This window comes from Necator americanus, chromosome II, assembly GCF_031761385.1.
Source record: "Necator americanus strain Aroian chromosome II, whole genome shotgun sequence".
In the NCBI taxonomy this organism is placed as follows: domain Eukaryota; kingdom Metazoa; phylum Nematoda; class Chromadorea; order Rhabditida; family Ancylostomatidae; genus Necator; species Necator americanus.
In genome coordinates, this window is record NC_087372.1 from 8,898,070 (window position 1) to 8,923,403 (window position 25,334).

The window sequence follows — 25,334 nt, forward strand, 5'->3', positions numbered from 1 at the left end:
GCATAAATTACGTTGTCTATTCTTTATTTTTTACGATTACTTTACTCATGTTTTCTTTCATCTCTTTTTTTCCTCCAAAATTAACCTGCCTTTGTGTTCTACAAAGTATTTTATTATTTCAATTATATTAAATTTTCTGAGTATTTTTGACCTCACCTCCGCGCTAAAAGACATCTGGGAAATGTTTGTGAATGAAAAAATTTCTAGAATTTTTCAACCACAATAGCAAACTATCACTTCCGCAGTTTTGCTGATATGGTCGTTCTATGATCTTCTAAGTGGAACGTTCTCGATAAATCGGAATCAGAATTTCCCATTTTGTGTCCGAACCAAAAAAAAGAGTGACTTTCTCCCGGGAAATTTTTCCTAGAATCGAATCCAAAATCCTAAACCTCGATTTTGGGCCTAGACCTTCTGATCTCCTTCTTTTGTTACTCTTTTTTTTTGAGGAAAGACATTGAGAACAAAAATTGTGTGTAACGATAAATGTATGTGGCGTTGAATCCATCCAGAAGCTTCTGCGCGAATTATCCTCACTATGCGTGCGGATAACTCGTACAAAAGTGATGTGCCACGCCCACCAGCTCCGTGCGTCTCTCGGATAGGTGGGACCCGGACCGTGCTGAAGTGAAGTAGGTCTAGCTCATGGCCTCAAGTGACGAGGATCCCTTCGACAACCGTCCATTAGTGAAAGGAGTCCCACCAACCACCTACAAGTAGCATATGTGGCCTCTAGTCTGGCTTTGAGGGTTGGGGAAAAACCCTCGATAACCCTCAGTTTTAGTTACCCTTAAGGTGTGGAGGTTTTAGAGAAGAAAAGAAACGAAAAATTTTACCACTGAGCTTTTTTTATAACTGGATGGTTGTAGTTGTAATTGTACTCGTTTTATAAATGGTAATCCACAACGATGAAAAGACTTTTGAACGGTTGAACATCAATCAGTCTCTGTTCTCTGAAAGTATTCGAACTTGAATATGCGATTGTTGCAATTTTCAAATATTCAATCATTCAAATTTCCGAGCAGTCAACTTTTGTGAGGACACTGTGAAATATTGAGATTTGCATAATTTTCATACAGAGTCGACCATTCGAGTGGTCTCAAAACTATCACTCTCGACGCGCTTCTATTCGAATGTTTCTACATAACTCAGGGAGCGTTTTCGAATATTTGTCATTTGTGGCTTTGAATGTTCGAATATTCGAATGCTGGTGTACGTCCACATATTCATTTTTGTCCGTTTTTTTCGTTCCTAGGGTAGAAAACTAAGTAGAATTTTCGATACACACCACCAATTAAAACATTTGTGACCCCAATTAGAAGAATTAAATTAAGAAAGTAAAAAAAATTAAGTAGTAAAAAATTGAATCTTTAAATTCCTGCGGTTTTCTTTTAATCTTATTATAGATCTTTCTAATTAGGAAATTACAACCAATTCCTGTTTTTGAGGTTTTTTTGCATCCTGTATTTTTTTTCTGAACCGATGACACACACATTTATTAAATTTATTTTATTGCATGTACGACTATCGGTTCGCTGGTCTAGTAGGCGAGGCACTTTCTCTTCGGACCCTTACGAGTACGGTATCGTTGAATCGTGAGCACAGATTTCACACACAGTTCGTGCCACTTAAAGAAAGCCTCATCAGGCTAATCACCGGCTCGTCGCCTACGGATTAACATTGATGAGTGAGTGAGTGACCGACCGACCGACCGACCGACCGACCGTCGCCATATCATTGACTGTGCACGAAGCTGTGTAAACGAAATTCGCGCTCGCTCCCGCGCACCCACACACAGACAGACAATTTTCAGAATTCTTCTTTTAAAAACACATCGAACGGTTTTTTTGGCCACGAGCCAATGCTGATGTTCCATAGCTGAAATGGAAATGTTTTCGCAGCTGTTCCGGATGTGCTTTGCGTGTTGAAATTTGCTGAAATTCTCCTCTGTATTTCACACAACCGTAGCGATTTTTGTCGCAATTTTTTTCAAACGAAAAAAAAACCATTAAATTCTATTTATGGTCAATGGTTGAAGTGGATTTTTATTACACAGTTTCTGCACTACACAATCTCGAAAACGATATAATATAATAGCGAATATTGCTCCAAGAGAAGCTTCGATTTGAGAATAGAATTTTCAAAAAATTTTCCACTTTTTATCCTCATTAGATTTTTCCGCTGTAGTGTTATTATTTCAGAGATTATTTTTTTATTATTATTTAGAGATCATTGTTTTCATTTAAAATTAAATAGAATTTTTTAAATTATAGATATTATATTTAAATAGAAATAGAACTCTTCAAATTTGTTCTTCTTCTTATCCTCTTAGATTTCTTGGATTTATTATCATTATTGTTTAGTAGTGTTATTATTTCAAAGATTATTTTATTATTACTATTATTTGGAGATTATTTTAGGGTATTATTTATTTATTTGTTTATTTATTTATTTCTTCAAACACCTGCAGGTGTGCCATAAAACAGAAAAAAGAACAAAATGGAACAGATTATTTTAGAGTTGTTTTATTTAGCTAGTAGCTACATAGTAAAGTTGTAGTTTTTTGATAAGATAAAATCAGATAAAAATTATTCAGCACTAAATAAATGAAAATATATGAAAATCCTACGTTTCATCCGAGAAGAAAAATGAAAAGGGTGGGATCGTATCCGTTTCCGTTCCAAGACATGTGATATTTTTGATTTCACTAGATGTTCGTGTTATTTCGCTCGAGATTGTTCATCCAGATATTCATCCAGAACTAGGTTTTCTCGTTTTGAGTTACATATACATAGAAAGTGGATCCGTCTTTACCTATGCTTCTTTTTTCTCCGTTTCTTTCCCCTTTCACTTCTCCGAATGTTATACAAGTGCTGTTCAACTTCTTGACAAGCATACGCGTACTTGAAAAGCTATTCTTATCTCTTCCTCCAACATTGAGATGATGGATCCCGGATTTTCTCTTTCTGCACTCTCCATGGAGTTCGCTCTTACAAAGTTGGAGGTTTGCTCCTTTTTCCTCTTGGAATCCCAATCTAATCTATCCTTCCAAATTAGCGCTTCTTCCATGTACAGTCTTAAATCTGCAGTCATCGTATCTATTAGGTTAAATTAATTTGTATAACACTGTAAAGTCAAATATAACCGTTATTATTTCATTTATTTTCTCTGGATTTCTTCCAAAACAAACTATCGCAGAGTTTGATCGGTTTGCTAAATTCACTTTTTTTCAAACATTACAGATTGAACATCTATTAGTCTCTTTCTCTCCTACTCATGAACTTCATTTTTGAATTATTCATTTATTCAAAAAGTTATTTATTACAAAAAAAAGGATTTTTCCAAGCAGTACTTTACTTGTGTTTTTTTTCAAATTTTGAGTTTCTAAAAAGCTGTGAAATTGAAAGAAAGAATTTAATGTTTAAGAAATTTTACTGAAATTCATTTTAAAAAGTAGTATTTTCTCATTTTCGGAGAATTTCCCTACTTTTTTCCCCCAGTAAGATCTTCAGGAGATTTTCTTATGAAATTTGAAATTTGAGAATTATGAGTTTTTCCCCCTCAAAATTGAGCAGCTGAGTTGAGTAACTCATTTTTGTCTTTTAGAATTCAATGTCCAAGAGAATTTCTGGTTAGATCCCATCGGAAAAAATTAAATGTAATGGAGTAGCTGGTGTTTATCTCAATGTTGGGCTACCTGTAGAAATTTGCTTTTTTTCTGTTGTTCTATTGATTTTTTCCGCTTTTCTTCGTGTGTGTTCGATCATTTTATTATTTTATCATATCTTAATGGATGGTGGTGGACGAATGGCCGCCAGTCAGCAACCGGTTGGTTGGGTGGCTGGCGATTCATCTGTCACCATCGTTAGTGTATGACATCAGCTGTTTGGCCGAAGCCAAATTGCAAAACATCCAGCGATTTATAGGGTTATGGAAGAGCCCAGCCAGGATGGCATTGGGCTACGATAAACTAATAAACTAGAGGTTACCAATGACTTAATCGAAACCGGTTTTTTTCCGCAGAAAATTTCCGTCCACGACAACGAGCATTCACTTCAAGGTTGTCGCTAAGTTTATAATGACCTACTGATGATTCGTGATTTCTCTTCCAGAACTTTTTGGGGCTGAAACTAATCCGATAAGCCGCCATATTCCACATAATAAATCATTTCCGAGTGATTTTTATTCCAGCTGACATTTAAATCCGTCACATACGGAGCGTTGCGCCTACGGGGTCATCAGGCCGTAACGTCTGGATTAGGTGACGGTTTTTTTGATGCGACGCTGAAAAATATTCACAAATTGAGTTGTAAAGTGTTGACTTTTGATCGAATACGTCTTTTTTACACCCAGTAACTTTGCGTGACGGCAGTATTTTCTCTGGATGTCAATAGGAACGCATGGCTTGCATGGCTTCGGCTCACTCAACAATCTCACCTTACATCTTATCTCGGCTGTTATTTTCGTAAAATGATTATCGAACCTGAAGAAGCTATTTTCTGAAGTGGATGCTTGAATTTTCTGGAATTTACAGCATTTTTCCTCCATCTTCGACCACATGATCAACTAAATCTCGTCATTGCCTAAACAACCCACCTTAAATGACGCTATTCGACAGACATTAAGTAAGGAAGAATTAAATGAAGTTAAACTTTGGTTGTTCTCGAAATTTCCCGATGCTAGCATTTTTCAACGATTCGACGATATTTGAAGACCTCATCAATTAAGGATGACATGATTTTCGGAGGAAAATTTTCTGGATACTGTGTAATCAGAAATGTACGGTGGCAGCTATGTGGCAGCTTGGCTGACAGAGGTTCGAATATCCTAAGCTCGGGGGAAACCACCGCTACCATTATAATTCGAATCCATAATTACGGATGACTCCATCCCTTCGTTTTTTTCCATCTTTTGAGGATTTTTTGGCAGTAAAGCGTGAATTACCGGAAAAAATCACTCGAAATCAACAGCACATGGAAAGAAAACAGAAGATATAAGTCAAAAGAAATTCTTAGATCGCAAAATAAATAAATAATGATGGTAGCGGTGTTTTTCTTTAAGCTTTAAGTTACACTACGGTCACTTCGTTCAGAACACGGTGAATTTATTCATCATCATTTCATTCGTTATCACTTTTATTCGAGATCTCAACTCGGTTCTCCGTTTCCCGTTGGCTGCCCGCTGTTCTGCGACAGTTCATCAATAATTAAAGAGTTCTCAAATTTTAAGGTTATAGATTCAAGCTTGCAAAATTAAATTCCGTAGGGAAATTAGTACTTGCAAATCGGTAAATGGCAAATTTAAATAAGTAAAAAAAATTGCGATGAAAAATGGAGAAAACGGGAAACGTTTGAATAACTTACTAGAAGCAAAGAAAAGGAAGAAGGTGAGTAATTTACCGGCAAAGTTTTTTTTAAATTCACTTTATCCATGGAATTCCCTATTCTATTCTATTTCTATTTTACTCCTTATTATATTATTTTATATCGTCAAGTTTTTTTTTGCAACCACACCAACCTCGTAATTTCACTCACACGTGCTTCGACCTGCGCTACGTTTACCGCCCGCGGCTTTGCGCATCCGATGAATAGCTATTTTTGAAAGGATTCTTTCACTGGATGCGCTGCGCTCCTTCGAGTACTTCGATTGCAGCCTCCGAAGTGCTTTCCCTCCTGAAAACATTTAAAAGGCTTTTAGCTTTGTTCTGGAAGAAAAGAGTTGCAGGAAATTCTTCTGCATTTGTGATTTTCTCTGGAATCGCCACAGGAACCTTTCTTGCGTTGGCTATTTACTTTCGAAAAAGAAAAATATGTTGGTTTTCGGTTTTCTTTTTGTAATCACGAATTTTTTTATTGAGAAAGAGAAAGCCGGTCGAAATTCTTCCGCTTTTGTGGTTTTTCTGAAAAGAGGAAGCCGTAGAAATTTTTTCGGCGCCATTCTTTTTCTGGGAGCAGGAAACCGTAGGGAGTTTTTTTTCCTGCCTCTTTTTTTCTGAAAAGAATAGGTCAGGGTTAATTTTTTTTTGCATTCGTGCATTTCTTCTGAAAAGAGAAAGTCATAGGAAATTTTTCTGGAGCCGTGAAGAAGTAAATTTATTTTTTGCATTTATTCTTCGTTTTCCTTTCTTTAGGTTTATGGTGTTTGTGACTAGAATATTCTTCTCTGCTCCTCTCTCCTCCCCTTCTTTTTTTTTAGGAGCATTTTTTTCTTAGGCACATCTAAATTGTTCTGGTACTATGAGTATTTCACTGAGTTCTGGATGCCCATTTTTCTGGGGGAGGGGGTCTTTTCGGTTTCGTCTTCTGCCTTATTTACCTTAGAATTTTCCATCTGTTCATATCTGTGAAGGGCTTCGATAACGAGAAAGGATTTCTGAAAACGACGTACCTCTACGAAGTACGACGCAATCCGCCACCACGCCCACGCACATGGTCAGCAGATTCTCCGGCACCCACTACAGCATGTTCCGCGTCACATGTCGGTGTCGCATCATATTTGATGTCAGCCGGCAACTGAACAGACGGAGAGATTAGCGAGGAACACGTTCACGGAGTGGATGGCACCTTACATTACACCGTCGTCCGATCACCGTGGACGTGGAGGTGTCGCATGCGTGCGTTTTCCAGGGGATTATGGTCTAGTACGACTGTTTTCCATTGTGCCGCTGACGCCCACACACATGTAGTAGTAACGAAAATTATAAATTATGAAATTAGTCTCTATTTTTTCTTCTTCTTCTATTCTTATTTCTATTTTTCTTCTTTTCTTATTTTTCTCGCCCCATAATTCGATCCAATTCCAGACTGCTACTGGATTTCTTTTCTGATGTTGTTTTCCTGGATTCTTCACCATTTTTTTTTCTCGGAAATGGAATCGGGTAGCAGCACCAGCTTCTCGATACCAAATCCATCGTCAGTTAGTGCTGCTATCGTGCTGAACGACGTCACTTTACGACGATATTGTTCTTCTAGTCCGCTCTTCAATGCTGAATTTTTTTAAAAACAAATGTAAATTTTTTAAAGTGATCCTTCAAATGATTTTTTTTGCACTTCTGCAATTTTAGAAGTCTTGCGAGAAAAATACGCAAAATATGCATAGGTAAAAAATTATATTTGATCTAAGCACTCTTTTTTTCCGTTTCCTTCCTACCTTTTTATTTTATTATTATTATTATCTTCTTCTATCGTATTATTTTATTATTATTATTATTATTATCCTTTTCTACCGTATTATCTTGTTACTTTCATCCTCTTTTGCCCTATTGCTTTATTATTGTATTATTATCATCTTTTATAGCTTATTGCTACAACTTAGGCGTTTACCTTACGTTTTAGTCTGATCATCAATCAATTTGATCGGAAGGATAGCAGCGTTTTCCGGCTTGCATGATTACGCTGTATTATATGCAAAAAGATTCTGACGTTATAATTCTTCGGAGATTTCTGTTTCTCCGGGAAAGCTAGAAAATTTTCCTAAATATTTTTTAAAGTGATGATTTTAGTTTCAGATAAAGAAAGTTGTGAAATATGAGCTAATTTATTTGAAATATCACATAATTTAGACGACGAAATATTCTGAGAGCTGGGTTTAGGAGAACAGCAGCAGAATGACAGCACTATAGCAGCAGCTTTCAAGCGCAGTATATTTTAGTGAAATTACAGATATTTTTTTTAAATTACACATACAAGTAATACTAATTTATATATACTTTTATTGTATATATACTATTTTATTTTACCGAAAATCAGTATAGTTAATTGTCTACTGCTTGTCTGTACTGCTTTGTGGTTGTGTATTTTGAGCTGCTAATGGGAATTTTTTAACAAACATGAACACAAATTTAAAAAATGAAATGTGAACGGTAAATATAAATACAGTATGGAGAATTTGATTTCGTTTTAATATCTGCGTTTTTTTTTATCAGAGGAAGATATCTCTGTTGCGTCGTGAAATTGCAAAAATATTGAGAATTGATCAGGATGTCAGGACAACAGCAGGACATCATCAGTAGTTGCTGTTCCTGTTATCACGGAAACGGCACGATTCAAGTATCGATTTACACGAAAACAGCCTTGAGAAAAAAAAAACTCATAACAAGATTATGTTTCGCTCTATTCCTTGGACAAAAACAATCCGATAGAAGAGAGTTCTTCGGGAAGAGTTGCTGCTAATGTGCCGTCATTCTGCTGCTATTGTACTGCTGCATTCCTGGTCATCTCGAACATCTCTCCAATTCACCCAACATACCTTCAGATTCTCCTACTGCAGTTACTATCGAGGCGTTAAAATGTTGACCGCATCAAGGAGCTGCTGCAGATTTATAGTCTGCAGCTTCATTGCGTCGATCATGGACAACTGCTCCTTTTTTTTGTAGTTTTGCAGGATTTTTACCGATTCCGAAACGAAAATGAAAGTGTAACGGTACAACGGTGATAATTTTCGCGTTTGCAACACAAATTCATCTATCCACATCACATTCACCAAGTGTAAAGATTCGATAGTTGTGCAAACGAATTTGTACTAGGAACAGTTGTCCTTTTCTTTTATTTTCCGTTGAAGAAGTGTTGCTCACCATCTTCTCTCCGTTTTTCTTCCTATCCGGCATGAATGATCATCTATTTTACGTCCGTACACATTCCACAATGTCTGGATATCATAAAAGATGGCGCCACCGTTTGATACTGTCATTACCGTACCGTACTGTGAATATGTCCTCTTTCAACCAGTTCACCAGTCGAGGTGGTTGGTGGCTGCATGGTAACTTCACCTGCATCCGCCCAGCCCAGCCAGCGTTCTCATCCTGGACGCACCGCTACCAGATTCATAATCGTTGTTCACGGGGGGAAAAAATCGCCCCGAATACAAATGTCATGTCGTGCTCGGGGCGGCGGATACCAACGTTCGTTCGCATCGCTCACACGGGGGTTCAATTAGTGGAAAGAGGGGCGAAGCGAGACGAGGCGTGGTTTTTTTTCCCTCCTGTTCCTCGGTTGCTATTCTAACGAACGAAACACACACACATACACACACTATTCGAGAACCAGCCATCGAAGAGGATCTCTGCACGAACTAAAAACGCATCCTTCAACGACTTACAAAACAGTTGTCATCGTCGCGTCGCGTCGCGCTCATTCTCGTCATTGTCGTTTGTGCTCGCTCACACAGTGTCACATGACGACGACACGGCTGCACATCCGTTTATTGCGACGCGTGTGTAGTCCTGCAGGACTGGTTCAGCTATTTTCGACAGTCTTAACACAGCGCTGATAAAGCGGATTCCCGGGAAATCTTCTGATTTCTGGATAGTTTCATGTGTATCCAAGGATTCTTCCCTCCTGCCGCTCTTAGTCGATCATACTCTTCCAGTGTAAGAAAGTTAGGAATTTTTCTCGGCTTCTTTCTGGAAATCTTCATGAAAATAATTCCTGCGAACTCTGCAAGTCTGTTATTTTCTTGACAAGTGAGATCTACTAATTGTTTATTTACAAAATGTTGTCTATTTATTGTCAATATTTATTTTGTTTTCTTCCTTGCCCGCCTTATTCTTTCTCTAACTCCCACAAATTCTCGCTCGCTCATTCCGCTTTTTCCCTCTTTCCTATCTCTACAATATTTCGCTCGGAATTTTCATTTTTTCCTCCTTCTTTTTTCTTCCATCTCTCCTTTATCCTCTGATCCTAAGTTTTTCAAGGAAATCCTCTGGATTAACGCTCTCCAGAGTCGCATGACTTTTTTTCGTTTTTCTCATTGAAAATCCCTCAGCTGCTAAGCTGCTTTCTGTATCGCTCCCCGATGCACGAGATTTTAATCCGCTCAGAAAGAACTGAAGCTTGGTGCAACTGCGTTGGCGGTTGCGCTCGTAATGGTGTGTGGGACCCTAGTTCGTTTCTGCAGTCTAATCGAAGCTGGCGCGGGTCCCATCTTTATCGCAAGTGTTTACACAATTGCACTCCACGTTAGTTAGCTTTAAAGCAAGTGCATAGTTACTTATCGCAGGTTATCCTGTTAGAACTAATCGTCCGCTCGCCTATACTCCTTTGTCGCTGACAATCGCTCGCTACGTTCATTGTCTTTCAGAAAGCGCTTACATTCTTCATTTCGCTAAGATCATTTCGAATTTGGGGAGCAGGTTCCAATTTTTCTCTCCACCCACACTATCCATCTCTACTAAGAGAAATTCGCATAAGTTACTGGATGTCGCAAGTCGCTTGGTGTCGCGCATTGTCGCCCACGGTCGCAAAATGTTGCCCGAAACTATAATCTGGCCACGAAATTCTTTTTTTCGTATCCACCTCATATTTTTCGGCAAGGTTTGCAAGTGACTTTCCAGTTCCTCCAAATTATTGCTAACTGCTTCCTGCTCTACGTTCCGTTCATAGTTCAGAATGGAAACAAATGAAGAAGAGCGCGTTTTTCCTGCGAAAGAGTCTGCAGTCACTCCTTGTCGCGGTCTTTAATCATTGTTTCTCGTGAAGATTTCGCTCTAAGGGCAGTTTAAACACTAAACACTGCAATAACTAGTTCTCTCAAGAAATTTTTCCCCCGATCCAGAAAATTTCTCCTCGCCGACGTGTTCTTCCTCGCTCCTCCTACGTTTCCGTCCAATAATGTCGCATATAATGGAGCATGTTTTTGTGGTTTTTGTTCTAGTTGACTTGAGAGTGTAACTAACGCATATGTTAGCAACAACTTTATTGGTGTCAATGCGTTTGTTTACGATTGTTTACGAGGCCGGTCGCCTCACTTTGTACGTACACCCGCACATCGAGCAAGCACATCGAGCATCTTCTTAACTGTGCTCTATTGCTGTTTCACGGTGCAAACGACGAGGCGATGGGCGGAGCTTATCTGGGCCTCGAACAGAAAACAAATTCCCCTGCTGAAAAGTGTTCGTTTAACGCGATTGTTGACGTTCGAACGTTCCAATTATCAATTAGTACTTCGTTTTTTTTATCGTGATTAATTAGCACTTTTTGGTGCGATTGGATGTGATCATGGAGGAATGATGAATGATTAGTTCCGCCCCGTCAACTAAAGTTGAAAAATTCTGTTTTCTGGTCTCAGTCATTTCAATAATGCTGCAAATATACTCAATATTTGGGAAATAATTGACAGAAATGAAATAAAATAAAGTATTGGTGAAATTATTTTAACAAATGAAAAAATAAAACATATAATAATAACATAATAATAATAAAATAACAATAAATAAATTAGTTTTAAGAAAATTTAATAAAATAGTAAAAATATAAATGTAATAAATATATATATAATAAATTAGGGGCGGGTATAGCGCAGTCGGTTAGAGGTTCCGCTGCCTGCACGATCGATCGGAGGTTCGAATCCGCCCTAGTGTTTACCAAAGCTTTCATCGCTCCGGGGTCGACAAATTGGCACCAGACTTGCCTGGGAGGATAAAAGCACTGACTTGAGGCATCGGCTATCCACCGCAAGTCATTGTGTAGGCCAGTTACACGTTCGTAAACCTCAAACGATCCTGAATTGAAGTGAACGTGGGGGCGCATCCCAAGCGGATTCATTAACACCGTATACTTTATCCTTTATCCTTTTAATAATAAAATCCATGAAGATATAGAGAAAAGGGTGAGGCGAAAAAAAAAGAAATGAAAAAGCTATACGTACAACTAGGATAGCTTTATTCTAAATCGTTTCTAATCCGTGAAGACACTGGTGACCAAGAGAAAAAAGAAACTGACTGAAATAGAATTTGACGAATACATGAGAGCACGGAGACGCAGACGATGATAGAATTCCCGAAACGATACAGTAATTTTACGGAAACAGCAGTTGCCAGGAACTGAAATCTGATCAGGTGCTCTCGAAGAGAAGAAAAAAAAAACTGCTTGCTCCTTTCCTCCTCCCGCTCCTCTGCAATGTGTTCTATGAATCCTGCAACGATACTAATTTCACTTAATGCTCCGCGTTAGTCTGGATTTAACCTCAAAACATTTTTCGTCTATAAAAATATGTTCAATAATAAAAATTACTCAGGAAAAGCTGTTAGTATAATTAACATAGAAATGGACATGAATCTTTCTTTTTATTTTTAATCACGTCCTTTGCGTGACAATCGGTGATGCCGTCTTGGCTTCTGCTCCGTCGTTGACATCTTCATCTTCTTATAAATATAATAGTAATAATAATAATAATAATAATAATAATAATAATAATAATAATAATAATAATAATAATAATAATAATAATAATAATAATAATAATAATAATAATAATAATAATAATAATAATAATAATAATAATAATAATAATAATAATAATAATAATAATAATAATAATAATAATAATAATAATAATAATAATAATAATAATAATAATAATAATAATAATAATAATAATAATAATAATAATAATAATAATAATAATAATAATAATAATAATAATAATAATAATAATAATAATAATAATAATAATAATAATAATAATAATAATAATAATAATAATAATAATAATAATAATAATAATAATAATAATAATAATAATAATAATAATAATAATAATAATAATAATAATAATAATAATAATAATAATAATAATAATAATAATAATAATAATAATAATAATAATAATAATAATAATAATAATAATAATAATAATAATAATAATAATAATAATAATAATAATAATAATAATAATAATAATAATAATAATAATAATAATAATAATAATAATAATAATAATAATAATAATAATAATAATAATAATAATAATAATAATAATAATAATAATAATAATAATAATAATAATAATAATAATAATAATAATAATAATAATAATAATAATAATAATAATATGAAAAATTACTATTTCCACTTGTAGGAATTCATACTTTTTTATGAGTTTTCTTTCATAAAGTAGTTTTTTTTTCGGCTCAATGGGACAAAATCAACGTCCGAATGCCAGAAACTGACTCTTTCACAAGTTTCCGGATCTAATGCGTTATCAACAGTGGGCGTGGCTTTACGTCCATTTCGATTTCGGGGAATTTCGCCTCGTTTGCAGAACACAGAGATTAGCTTAAAATAACTGTCACGTTTGCTGACAGCGAATATTTTTCTCCACACATCATTCGAGCGCATGATCTCCTCCGGTACGATTACTGTACTAAGAATTTCTTTGGAAAAAAAATTCCTCTGGAAAATTTCTAAATACATCACTCTATACTTTCTTCTACGCTTTGAGCAATCTACTCTACTATCTATTCACGAGAAGTCAAAAGAAGTAACTTTTTCCTTTTTTTTCTTTTTTTTCTACACCATCGATAGTATTCGTAATCAATAATAAATAAAAACTTCATAACAGAAATTTTTTGCAAAAGCTGAAAAAATAGGGGAGAATAAAAAGGTTCAGAAAAGGTCCTGGAATATTTCTTATTTGTTGTGAAATTATCAAAAATATAAATAATGATTCTATGAAATGCAGCTCGCTTCGCTCATTTATGCTTTTGCGTGGGCGTAGAGTAAGACCGGTAGGGAATTATGAAATTAAACTACAACTTAGTAATGGCAAAAACGTTCAGATTGGTAATAGAGAGCTGTCGAGTACAAAATAAAATAAGAATATAAAGACGCAATGGAAAAAAATTAGTGAGCTAAAAAAGTGAAATTCAAAGCAGCGCGTTACCGTAAATTCGAGCATTGACATAGTTATAGGTTTTTTTTAATAGTTTCGATAATTTTCGATAAATAATAAAAAGAAAAAAATTTCATGATAGAAATTTTGGAGAAGGACTGAAAAACGCAGAAGAAGATGAAAAGATTTGAAAAAGTTGAGAATTATTTCTTAGATTGGAATTAGAACAATTTCCGCGAAAATTCAAAATTATTCATTAGAAAAATTACCTGAAATGAGCTGAAATGCTATACGAATGGATTGAAATTGTATAGAAATCGAAACTGAAAAGATAATCGATTGAAGTTAATTGAATTGAAATTTATGCTGTACGAAAATTCCCTGTTCACAAAAGCAACCGCTATTCGGCTGAAATTTTTTCCCACGATTTCTCCTAAAATTTCTCAATGAGAATTCAATGAGATTCGTCGCGTACATATTTGCGTTGAAACGTTCTCGACACTGGGTGTTGCGCTGCCTTCTCAACATCCTATCGTATCAATCAAGCACTGTTTTAATGTTTTCCCCGGCTGAAATCGCTCTTTGCTCCGTGAAGGAACGTGCGCGATCGCGGCGACCGCGACGGCGGCGCTGGCTCAGGCCAGCCGAGTCATGATCGCACCGCCCCGGTAGCGATCATTCATCGTCTGCAAGAATCGCCTGTCGTTCCGCGTCTTGTGTCCGTGCTGTGTGGTTAGTTCCGGGTCTATCGTTATTAAAAGTGCACAAGCCGTTGAACGCTGCTACTTTAGCTGTGTATAATCGATAGGTATTGATCGAGATCATCGCTGTGTTCCTATTCGATGGTTTCGTAGGAATCGCTTCTGTTCGTGGCTTTTTCGCAGGATATCATCCCGGCTATCCTTTATTGGTGAGTCTCAATAAATCGTTTAGCTGTCGCACTAAATTTCTAAAGAAGAAACGCTGTGATTTTAATTAATAATTAAAATAAACTAATTAAAATTACAATTAACTATTCAAACACATTGCGTTTGTCTGCAAGAAAAACAAAACTTTTTTGGAACTACAGCGAAAAATAAAAGAGGTCCCGTCTTTCGTCCCGAGTTGAACTCATAATTATCATGATTTTCATTTTCACTTGGATCCAACTTTGCGTTATTTTGCTGCTTCAATTAATTTTTTTTGATTGGAGCATTTTGAATCCTTGCACAAGTAGTTGTTATAAATCCTAATCCTTTTCAAGATTTTATTTTCTCCTTTTTTCAGAGCTTTTTTTCGAAATTTCTCTTAAGAAAAATCTTGTTCTCTCTTATAAATGACCAAAAATGGCATGTTCAATTATATTTATACACAACTTTGTAATTACATGCTGCTTTTAATTTAATTTTTTTTTGAATTAGCTATTTCTGTTCCCTTAAATTTTTCTATAATTCGAAATCTATCGAACTCAATACGAGAACTCTTAAACGAGTCTTGTAATTTTTTCGCCTTTGTCATCAAATTTCACCGTGTAATTGCGCCCCAACCAACAAATTACGCTCTAATCGTACCTCTGTTTCCTCAGTAGTGTTGATCTTGTTGACCTGGCATCTATTTAATTGAAACAGTCATTGGAGATTCCACAACAACATTTTCCCCGTGCTTTTCTCTCCATTCATCCATTCATTCATTGGTGTGTTCAGATCAATCGATCATTCATTCATTCACCCACTGTTTCTCATTTTCCAAAAGCCAAATATTTTCCACTTGGAATTTCTCTGTTTCTTTTTTCACCCCGCTCTTTTTGCTCTCTTCTCCTTCACTGAAGCAACCAGTTTGGACAGCGACATTGTTGTCAGAGACAAGTGAAATTTTTCTCACCGACGCATCCGTATTATCCTAGAAATGTTCCATGACCTTTTTCATTTGTTTGTGCTCGATTTCTCCGAACGTCACCATCGCCACACCATGAAAAAAAGTTGTTTCCGGCGCCATCTCATGTAAACATCGCTGCAGCGCCGTCTTCTTCGTTTGTTTGTTGGTCAAATATCCTTTTTTTTGCAGTTTATTTGTACTTATTTTTCAGGATATGGTGGTAGCAGGACTACCGCAGCATATCGACAGAAGAGCGCTTCGGTTACATTGTGCCTGGTGTTCTCGTCACAAAACATTTTTTCTAGAATTACTTCTAAACTCGAGAGTAGCATCTCATTCACTGTCCAAATCTATATATAATCGATGTAGTAGTGATCTGCTCCGCCCCTTTTTCCAGGGCACCATTGGGTAAGAGCGTCGAGTGGGCGGAGTCTACCCATCGCACCATTTCGATTGTGCGATTTAATCAATCTATTAATATTGCTAATCGACAAATATGGTGCATACGTACTATGTGTTTTTTTTTTGAAAGCAATTTTTACTGCCAATCAATACCTGCTTTCTATAGTGGCATATTTGGTTGCACTTTTCGTCGTCGTCCTTTCCTCTCCATGTAACGCTTTTTTCTATCCGAATCTCTACTTGCCGCCTGAAGTTCCAGTTTTTTCGATCATTCCAAAAAAATGTTAACCTGAAAAATCCCAGATGAAAAGAAAATCCAAGCACTCTGTCATTCTCCAATCAATCGATTTCTCTGTTTTATTTTTCTTTACTCACATATTTTGCGAACTCAGCTAACAGCAACATTTCGTTTTTTGGTGCTATTTTAAAAATCAGTTCAATAATAAATAAAGGTATTTTTCTGGAAAGTGCGACTATTAGCGAGTTTTTTAAAAATTTTTTTTCCAAATCAATTGTAGCTAAGTGCTATTTTTAAAGCACGAACAGTTGCTTTGTTTGTTGGTGTTTGTCAATTTTTTTGCCAACAGCTGAAGCAGTTGAAAACCGCCAGAAATGTGCTGGAATTAGTTTCTGCTTCGATTTTAACATTTTTGTTTAAAATTAAACAACAACAATAAAAGTAACTAATAAAACAATAATAAAATGCAAATACAAATAAATAAACAGGGAGCTAAATAAATAAAAAATAATAAATAAAGAAATAAATAAAGTAAGTGGAACACTTTAGTTAATATGATTATTTCATGTAATTTTAATTAATTTTTTTCCGGGATTGCAAATGATTAATTATCTTCTCATTTTAAAATCGTTGCTTTTTGCAAGTATCAATTTTTTTCTGTTTCTTTTTTTTCGGTTCGGCTACCCTATGTTTAAAGTCGTTTCATGTCAGATTTCTTCAATTTGTCAACGTTTTTTCTTCCTTCTACGAATCGTCTTTTTTCCCCGATAATTTCTCCTTTGTGTTCTCCTATCACTTATCTCTCGACCGTAATCCTCCCCTGTTGTTCTGTGTGTGCGTGTTGATAGAAAGGCTGCCGATCAATATTCATTTTTTGTGTGTGCGAGACGCTGAACTGAGTCTACAATCGAGATATTATTGTGTAGAGGTGATTTACTCGTTAAACAATCCGCTCTTGAGAGAGGGAGAGAGAGATCCACTCACTACTTGAAGCGCAGTGGAATTTGTGACAGTTGTCCTGCATGAACTATACCAATCGTAATTGACCTCTATGCAGCATAGCTCCGCTGACTTCGTTCGCCTGATAAGAATCTGGTTGATAAACGATGGGCGTGGCACCTCTTTTGGACGAGTTTGCACAGCACAGCATAGCACAAAATCAGTAGTACTACGAAACCCCTTAGTTAGTTATAGTGCTTGGTGGGAGGAACATTTGTAACAGTTGTCCATAGCAACAATAATATTTCAATGTGGACTCCAGTGAAGTTGATATCAAAATACCATAGCTAGGTTAAGATCCACTTCCAGATCAAAATCTGGTTGAGAGACGATGGGCGTGGTTTATTTGGCCCTTCTTTGGACGAATTGTCTCTTTCTATTAGCTAATCTTCACAAAGTTAGCCTTTCCGAGGCATTTCCTTGCTGCTAACTGCTTTTTGGTTGACTTGGTTCTCCTGAAACGAATCCGGCTGGTAAATGATGGACGTTCTCCATCGTTTGGACGAGTTTAGATGGATGGACCAGCTAAAACATTCACAAAATCACTACAAGCCACTAGTTATATTACTCGAAGGTAGGAGCATTTGTGACAGTTGTCCATTTCAGCAATAATATGTACATGTATGCAGAGTTACGCTAAAGTCAGGTTAAGTTGATCTGAAATCAGTAAAGCCACGTTGATTTGCAGTTGATTAGAATCTGGTTGAAAGCGGATGGGTGTGGTTTATTTGAGCCTCCGTGGGACGAGTTGTCTCCCCACTCTATCTGTTAAACACCACAAAATTAGTCTTTTTCGAGGGATTTCCATGTCGGTGACTGCTACTTTTTTTGCTGGTGATTTCGGTTTTTTTCCTTGAAAATAGGAAATTACCGGGTTCCCTGATAAATGGTCGTCGCTAATTTTATCGTATGCTACGCACACTCGACGAGGTGTGAATTTAATACCGTAACCGCTGCTGCGCGTTGGTGTCTCGGCGATAAGCCTAGCGCTCGGAGCCTAATTTGCTGTATCGGCATGTATATACTCTTGTTCCCCCGTCCGCCTTATGATTACAGTCTCTGCATGTCCGTCCGGTTTGCGAAATTAGCAACACGACGACGGAAAGGAAGAGGAATGATACGGCATAAGATACTGCGTGTTACGGTAAAGAAGCTTAAGTCACTCGTACTGTAACTCGTTCCATATTCTTAATTTTATTGGATAATCCCATAAATTCATCGCTATCCTCTCTTTTCTTCCATTTTTTCTTAAAGAAATTTACTTAAAAATCTTAAAAATCTTAACAAATTTTAAAATCTCAAATAAATTAAAATCTTAAAAATACGGAATTAAGAAAAAATAAAGAAAAAACTTCCTTTGTAACCTAAAAAGTATTCACTTTTATTTTCCACGGTGTTCTTCCATTTTTCAGGTAGTCTTTCTATTCGTAACGAAAAAAAAGAAAGATAGTAAATAAATAAGTAAGTAAGTAATCCTATTGAAAGCGTGCTACATTTAGGTATTTATGCGGGACCCTGATCCCTGAGGTGATAAATAAAGGAAATATTGAAATAGTAGAATATTTTTTATTATATTATATTAGGTTGATAGGGAAGTTCTACTGTATGCTGAATAAAAAAAATGAAGAAAAAAGTTACAAAACTGATAAGATTCTCTTATGAATTTAATATTAATATTATTATAAAATTAATTAATATATATATTAATATTAATATAATATTTGCTACTACTATTTACTGTTATCATACTATATATTATACGCATCATAATACTGTTACTATTCTTCACATTAAAGAAACTGAATAAAGGATTAAGGATAAATAAAGTGTTTCTAATTCTGGTGTTAATCAATCCGCTTGGGATCCACCACCACATTCACCTCAATCCGGAATCGCTTGAGGTTTACGAACATGTAACTTGTTTACATTATTTGGATTTGTTTACATTTCTGTAATATTAATTTTTTCCACTAATTTTATATTCTATTGTTTAAAGTAATATAATATAGTATTTGTTATTCGACCAAATTATTATATTTATTATTATTAAAAATTATTAAAATTATTATTGAAAACGAGGGAGGACTGGACAATTTCAAAGCAGGAAAGTAGCGATGCTACTCAGCCATTATGCTCTCTTTTCCTTCTTTTTGTTTTTTCAAAGATTAATTTCAATTTTGCTGTTTCTTTGCTTTCTCACCTTCTTTTTTTTTTCTTTTTCCTGTTTTCCAATCTATCGAGTCTCCTCCTAAGGTGATGGGAAATTTTCAGCGATACCCACATCTCGCTTAATTATCATCCATAAACATAAATATTCATAGATCCTAGTGCATATTCTATATCTTCAGGATGCATCAATTCCTGGAAATGATTAATCTTCAAATATGAAGGAAAACTGGGATGGCTTTATTCCTATGCAGAAAGCCTTTCTGGTACGTAGATGTTCTCAGAAATGGCAGTTAAAATCCTTGGAGAAGTTATCTTGGAGCCCTTTAGTAAATTTCATGCTATAATTTCGTGATTTGGTGGAAAAATGATGGAGTGAATCCAGAGGAAACCGTTAATATTGTTGAAAATATTAATAATAATATTGAAAATTAATATTGAATATTCGTTAATATTGAAAATCCCTTTATAAACTTTTAAACTGTCGGTTTACAACTATCTATTTTGCTTTTTACTCCAAATAAATACAAAAACAAATACGTGGATGTAAAGTAAACAAAATTTCTGAAATATTGTCGCAGCTTATAATTTCGTAGCATGTAATAGAAGACCATCGCATATCATTTCACAACAATTTTAGACTTTTTTATCTTTTTTTATTTTAGAAAACTAGAGTGTCTTAATTTTTTTCTGATCCTTAGTATGTTTTTTTTGTTTATATTTACGTATTTTTAATTTACGTATGTTTTATATAACAAAACACAGGTATTCTATTAATATGATAATTATTTATGTTAAATGAACAACTTATCTACATTATAGCTAGATTCACGTTTTTGGCTTCCTTTCAACACCACTCCACTAAAAATTATCCCAAATAATTCGATATTTGAAAATTCAGGAACTAGGGAGCGTATGTATCTGTTAGGTGCTTCATGATTTATGGAACGTTATTGAACGACACAATATTTCTTTCGATTTATTACCTTTGACTGACATTTATTTCGTTTTATCTTCGCGTTCGTCGAGACTTGTTGTCGCAGAAAAATTGTAGATTTTTATTTATATTGTCCCGATATATTTTCACCCAGTGCACGTACAATTTTCTCATGTTTTTTTTTTTGTTTATTGTTTTTGCAAATGATTACTATCAAAATTTTCATGTTTTTCTGTTTATCGTCTGACTTGTTGCTTCGATTGTGTGTATGTGTGCGTGTGTGCTCCCAAAGGCGCCATAAATCCTGGATGTCTCCAGTTTGCTGGATTTTTCTCGGACCAAAGTTTATTTGAAACAGTGCATTCCATCTTAACTGGCGATTTGTTTTTGCCACGATGAAGAAATTTCTTCTCTTAAACACTTTGAAATTACTTTTAAAACAGTAACCAGTTCACTTTTCGTTGTAAAGTGGTGACTTTAGTCAGTGAAAGTTCACTTTTTCTTTGGATGGTTTTGCCTCTTTCATTTCCCCTCGTCTGATTCACTTTGTTTACACTTTCAACACTTTGTTTGTTCAAGCACAACACAGTTTTGCATTCAATTCCTGTTCTCTTGTCGAGTTTTTCTTCTCGCATTTCTCGCTTTGAATGGTTTTTTTTTTCATCGCCGTCTCGGAAAAAAATGGAAAAAAGACCTTTTTTTGGATATTTTCCAATAACGTTTCTCGTTTCGTTTGTTCCACGTTTGTTATGCGGGTTTAAAAGCTATTACGGATCTCTGGTAGTCCGCTCCCAAAAACTAGAAATCCATGGAAATGAATAGAAATTTGAAGAAACGTATTTAAGACGATGATGTGCAAAAAATGGCTATTGATCGGCGGGGATTTCGCGAGAATTTTTTATTTCTCGTTTTCTTTCTTAAATTGTTTTTTTTCCTTTGTAAACTTCTTGGTTGTCAACTTATTTTATTTCATTTTATATCTATTTATTTACAATTTTTCATTCTTTCTGTTTGTCGTTACAGCTCCCCATTCATGATAGCGAGCCAACTAGTCGCTGAAATTTTTTTCAATTAAAAAATTCCATCTCCTCTAAAATCGACGGATTGGCGAACAAAATAAGTATCTATCCCGATAAAAATAAAAATGAAATATAAATAAATATCCATAAAAGTAAATATCCCCGAATCATAAGTGTCTCTTTTTCTGGCCTCGTGCAAAAATAATGCTGAAACGTGTGTATTGGCAGAAACGCGGCGAACAAATGATGCATCGGTAAAAATTGCACCGTCTAGTCACTTGACGATCTCTTGAATCAACTCAAATCTTCCACATTTCTCTCGTTTTTGTTCGCAATGAGTCAGTAGTCGAGAACCGGAAGGATCCTTTTATGTATTAGCGGGGAAATATAATTTTTACCGTACTATGATTTTATTTTCTTGCGCAGTTGAAACGTGAGGGACAACAGAACACGGTAAAATTTCTTGCGCCTTAACGCTATCCCAAGAGCAAGTACGTACAGTGTAATACATTTAAATAAATTCAATAATAATATAAATTATTAATTTCAACACATTCCATAGTAATATAAATGATACCAAATAACAAATATTAATTTAATAACAAAATGAAGTAAAATAACAAATAATTAAATGAATATTGAATAAATAAATAAATAAATAAATAAATAGATAAAATGATATGATACATTCCATGGTATAAGTTTGAAACAAATGTTTTTTTCGGTTTCGGTAGCAACGATTGGAGAATTTCACGCTAATATTCTTATCGCGTTAACTCTCTAAGTATTAGTTTTTTTTTCTGTAACCAAAGAAGCATCAGGACTTCTGTGTTGGGTTTTCAATCTGAAATGAGGACCACTTCATAGGATAAATAGTTAATAGGATTCCAGAATTCTACAGATTTATTCCCATATATACTCGTTTTCTCCACATTTGTGATTAAAAATTCATGGTCCGTTGGGGTGAGATATGAAAAAATTTATTTGGTTTTTTATTTTCCTTAGTGTTGTTTGGTTGTTTCATGAAGGGAAGGAGTCTGGAAAAACTTCCTTCAAACATCATTTTCATGTGTTAGAAGGCGGCAAAAATAGGATCTACGACCTAAAGGTCACGTATGTGATCTATATCGATTGATTTTTGTATTGATCGATTAGATAAGATCAATTTATATTTGTATTGATCTATTAGATAGTATTTGTAAGACGAGACTAAAATTGGTTCTCCCGGCGCATTCAATGCAGATCTCTAGCCGCATGACGTTTTTTCCCGGACACTTTAAAGCTCACTCAGTTTGTTTGATTTTCGATGAAATGGCTTTGACTGGCCGATGGACGAGTTTTCCGTGGTGGAGTTTTTTTCTGGTCCAGCACCATCTCTTTTTTTTTCGTCTGTTGCTCCTTTTGCAGTCGTACTTACGTACGGGGACGATCGGCTGTCGATCGGTAACCACAAAAGACTGGCGACGTCCTTTAATAGCTTTCTCTCGGCCTCGTTCTCTCGGTTATTATTCAGTTTTCTTGGAAATTTCCAGGGATTTTTTGCAAATTAACCAAAATGCTTTTATTTCTTTCCGTGTTGGCAGCTGTCCTGGTGTTTCTATGTTCGATAATTTCTGATAATTTTCACGCTTATGTTAAACTTTCTTTCTGGGAACGTGTGTCGTTTTGTGATTGATAAGGTTGCGTGGTGCTTGAGACCTTCTATGTACTCGACAAGTGACATTCCACTGTCGCTTGACTCTTCTAGAGGTTAGAGACGCAGAGGGTTTTAGGTGTTTTCTTCTTTCTCCATTGACTCCTCCCATTTTGTTAAATTTCGAGAATTTCGAGAGTTCATGGCAGTTGTCGCGCCAGGTCCCAACCAACCCAACGACGACGACGACGACGAGGAGGAGGACGTAAATGTGACGACCGACTGATTTCCACCGATGCCATTTCGATGGAAACCAGTCGCACTTTATCTGTTCCTATCCGATTCGCATCATTTATGCACTGAAATTGCAACAAGATTAACGTAATTCAATTTCAAACTTGAATCATCGAAATGTGTCCGCTCGTCGCCACTGGCCCCGCCCACTTCACCATATTCTCCTTGCGGATCGTCTGGCTATATGTGTGTTTCTTTGGAAAAACAAAATCCTTGACTTGGGACCTTTTTTCCAGGAAAATTCTCTGCCTGAGAAGTTTTTTTTTTCGGAAAAGAATCAAATCACTTGAAAATCTTCTACCATAACCTTTCCTTTTCTCGTTTTTTTTTATTTGAGTGATTTCTATCGAGAATTTTTTTTTATTTTCTCGTTTAATGTTTCCTCTTTCATTTTCTTCTCCTCTTTCTAAATTTCGAAGAGTTTGACATCTTGAAATGAAGAAATTCTGATCTTCTTCTTCCTCAAAGACTTTTCTTTACTTTTTTCACTTTCTTACTTTTCCTAATTTCTTAAAGTGCAAAATATTTTCCCTCCCGAATCTTAGAGCTCGTTTTCAATGTTGTTCATTTAAAATTTATTTGGAATTAATATTTTGCTTGAAGAGAATAGAAAAGTGAGCAGACTAAAGTTCTTTTTCATCTACTTCATCGAATGGAAAATCCGAAAACTTTTTCTGTTAAATTCAATTTCGGTTATTTTGTGATGGATGATTTAATTTCCGAGAAAATCGGCTCTGGCGCAGCGCTGATGAAGTTCTGGGGAATTGAGATTGGCAGCAATTTAAATTCTTCGAATTTTTAAGCTCTCAAAAAATTTCATGAGGAACGGACTTTGGAATTCGTATACTTCCAACCATCTAAACTTCATTTGAGTTCAGTCGAAGTCTGAGGTGGTTATCAGACGCTGAGAAAATTTCTATTCTACGATATTGCTACAGCTGATTCGAAAAAAAAAGAAAATTATTTTCCAGTGTTTTTGAAGTACCAACTTCTAATTTCTCATATTTTCATTGTTTTTCTTCGTTAGTTTTGAGAAATTTCACAAAACCGATGGATATTTTCATTGAGAACTAAAAAAAAGAAAGACCAAGCCCAATTTCTTGCATAAATGCACATACTTCGACGAGATCCAGTCTATTTTTTGTCTGCGGTAGTCCTGATCACCTTCTTTTTCTTATCGTTTCTAGAAACGGCTGTTTTTATTGAGTTTTCATCAGTCGAATTCAATTTTAGCAACGTAAATTTTAGCAGGTTAATTTTCCTTGTTCAGCAGTATCTTTCGGGCATTTGTTGTTATTTTTCAAGAGTACCAGTTTCAAGTTTTTCAAGTTTCAAGAGTTCAGGAATGTTTACAGCATCCTCTTCTTTGGATTTTATGAATGATCGTATTTTTATCATTGTTGTCTTTTTTGAAGCCACATAATGCTGTTTCCATAGCATTCAAAAAATCATCTCATCTCTGAAGGTTAGGGAAGTGCTGCGGAAATTCCGATACCCCTTACGTAATGATTTGATCTGATTCGATCTGATCTGATCTGACCTACCACTGCTGACATATCGTTTTTTTGGAATCCTTCAACATGCAAGCTGATATCCATGTTTACATGTGATCTGTGGGATCTGTTGTTGTGCTATTTACACTCTGATTCTCTAACATCACTCTAGTGTTCTAATTCTAGCCTCATCCTTATGTATTTTATTTAAATTCACAACTTTTCCGATACAATTACGATAACCTTCAATTTCACAAAGTTTTGATACGATAATAGGATTGTACTTTTCACGTTGATAACTCGTTGCACAAATGCGCGTTGAAAGATTTTGGCCGTGTGCCAAAATCGGTGGAGGATTTCTGCGTCTCTTCGGTTTCGCTTCTCTTTTTGCCCTTTCCGACGGCCGATATTGTTTACACGATTCGGAACATCGGCTCATCATTGTTTATTTGTTCGTTAGCATGTATGTTTATGGTGTTCTTGTCTGGTGCAAGTTTAGCACTAATTCTGGCCAACGAATGCATTATTGATTATTAATGGAGCGATGTGACTATCAATAAATCGGTGGTAATCGATAACGGGACCCACTCACTTGGGTAGAGATTTTTCGTCCAATAGCAGAATTATTTGCATCTGCTAAAAAGCATCAATGAACCAATGGTTGTTGCTTATTTTTACTTGCCTGCGCGGA

The 25,334-nt window shown here is 35.6% G+C and overlaps 2 protein-coding genes across 4 annotated transcripts in view; one reads left to right on the plus strand and one right to left on the minus strand.

Annotated features, from left to right (window-relative positions):
• Positions 1-3,789: 3,789 nt before the first annotated feature.
• The window catches only part of RB195_017223 (uncharacterized protein), a gene marked incomplete at both ends in the record, with an annotated part of 39,900 nt that continues 18,355 nt past the window's right edge, over positions 3,790-25,334 (plus strand). For 2 of the 3 annotated variants that reach the window (XM_064184124.1, XM_064184125.1), the window contains 3 exons: positions 3,790-3,864; positions 14,302-14,340; positions 14,417-14,518. In XM_064184124.1, the coding sequence (XP_064040003.1) occupies positions 3,790-3,864; positions 14,302-14,340; positions 14,417-14,518 (216 nt within the window). Of the gene's footprint in view, positions 3,865-6,348; positions 6,517-14,301; positions 14,341-14,416; positions 14,519-25,334 lie in introns of those variants that run through there. The other variant, XM_064184122.1, reaches the window with a different exon arrangement.
• Positions 6,390-8,756, minus strand: RB195_017224 (uncharacterized protein; the record flags this gene model as incomplete). Its single annotated transcript, XM_064184126.1, has 3 exons — positions 6,390-6,512; positions 6,888-6,977; positions 8,697-8,756. The coding sequence occupies 3 exons, from the start codon at positions 8,754-8,756 to the stop codon at positions 6,390-6,392; spliced, it is 273 nt and encodes a 90-aa protein (XP_064040006.1).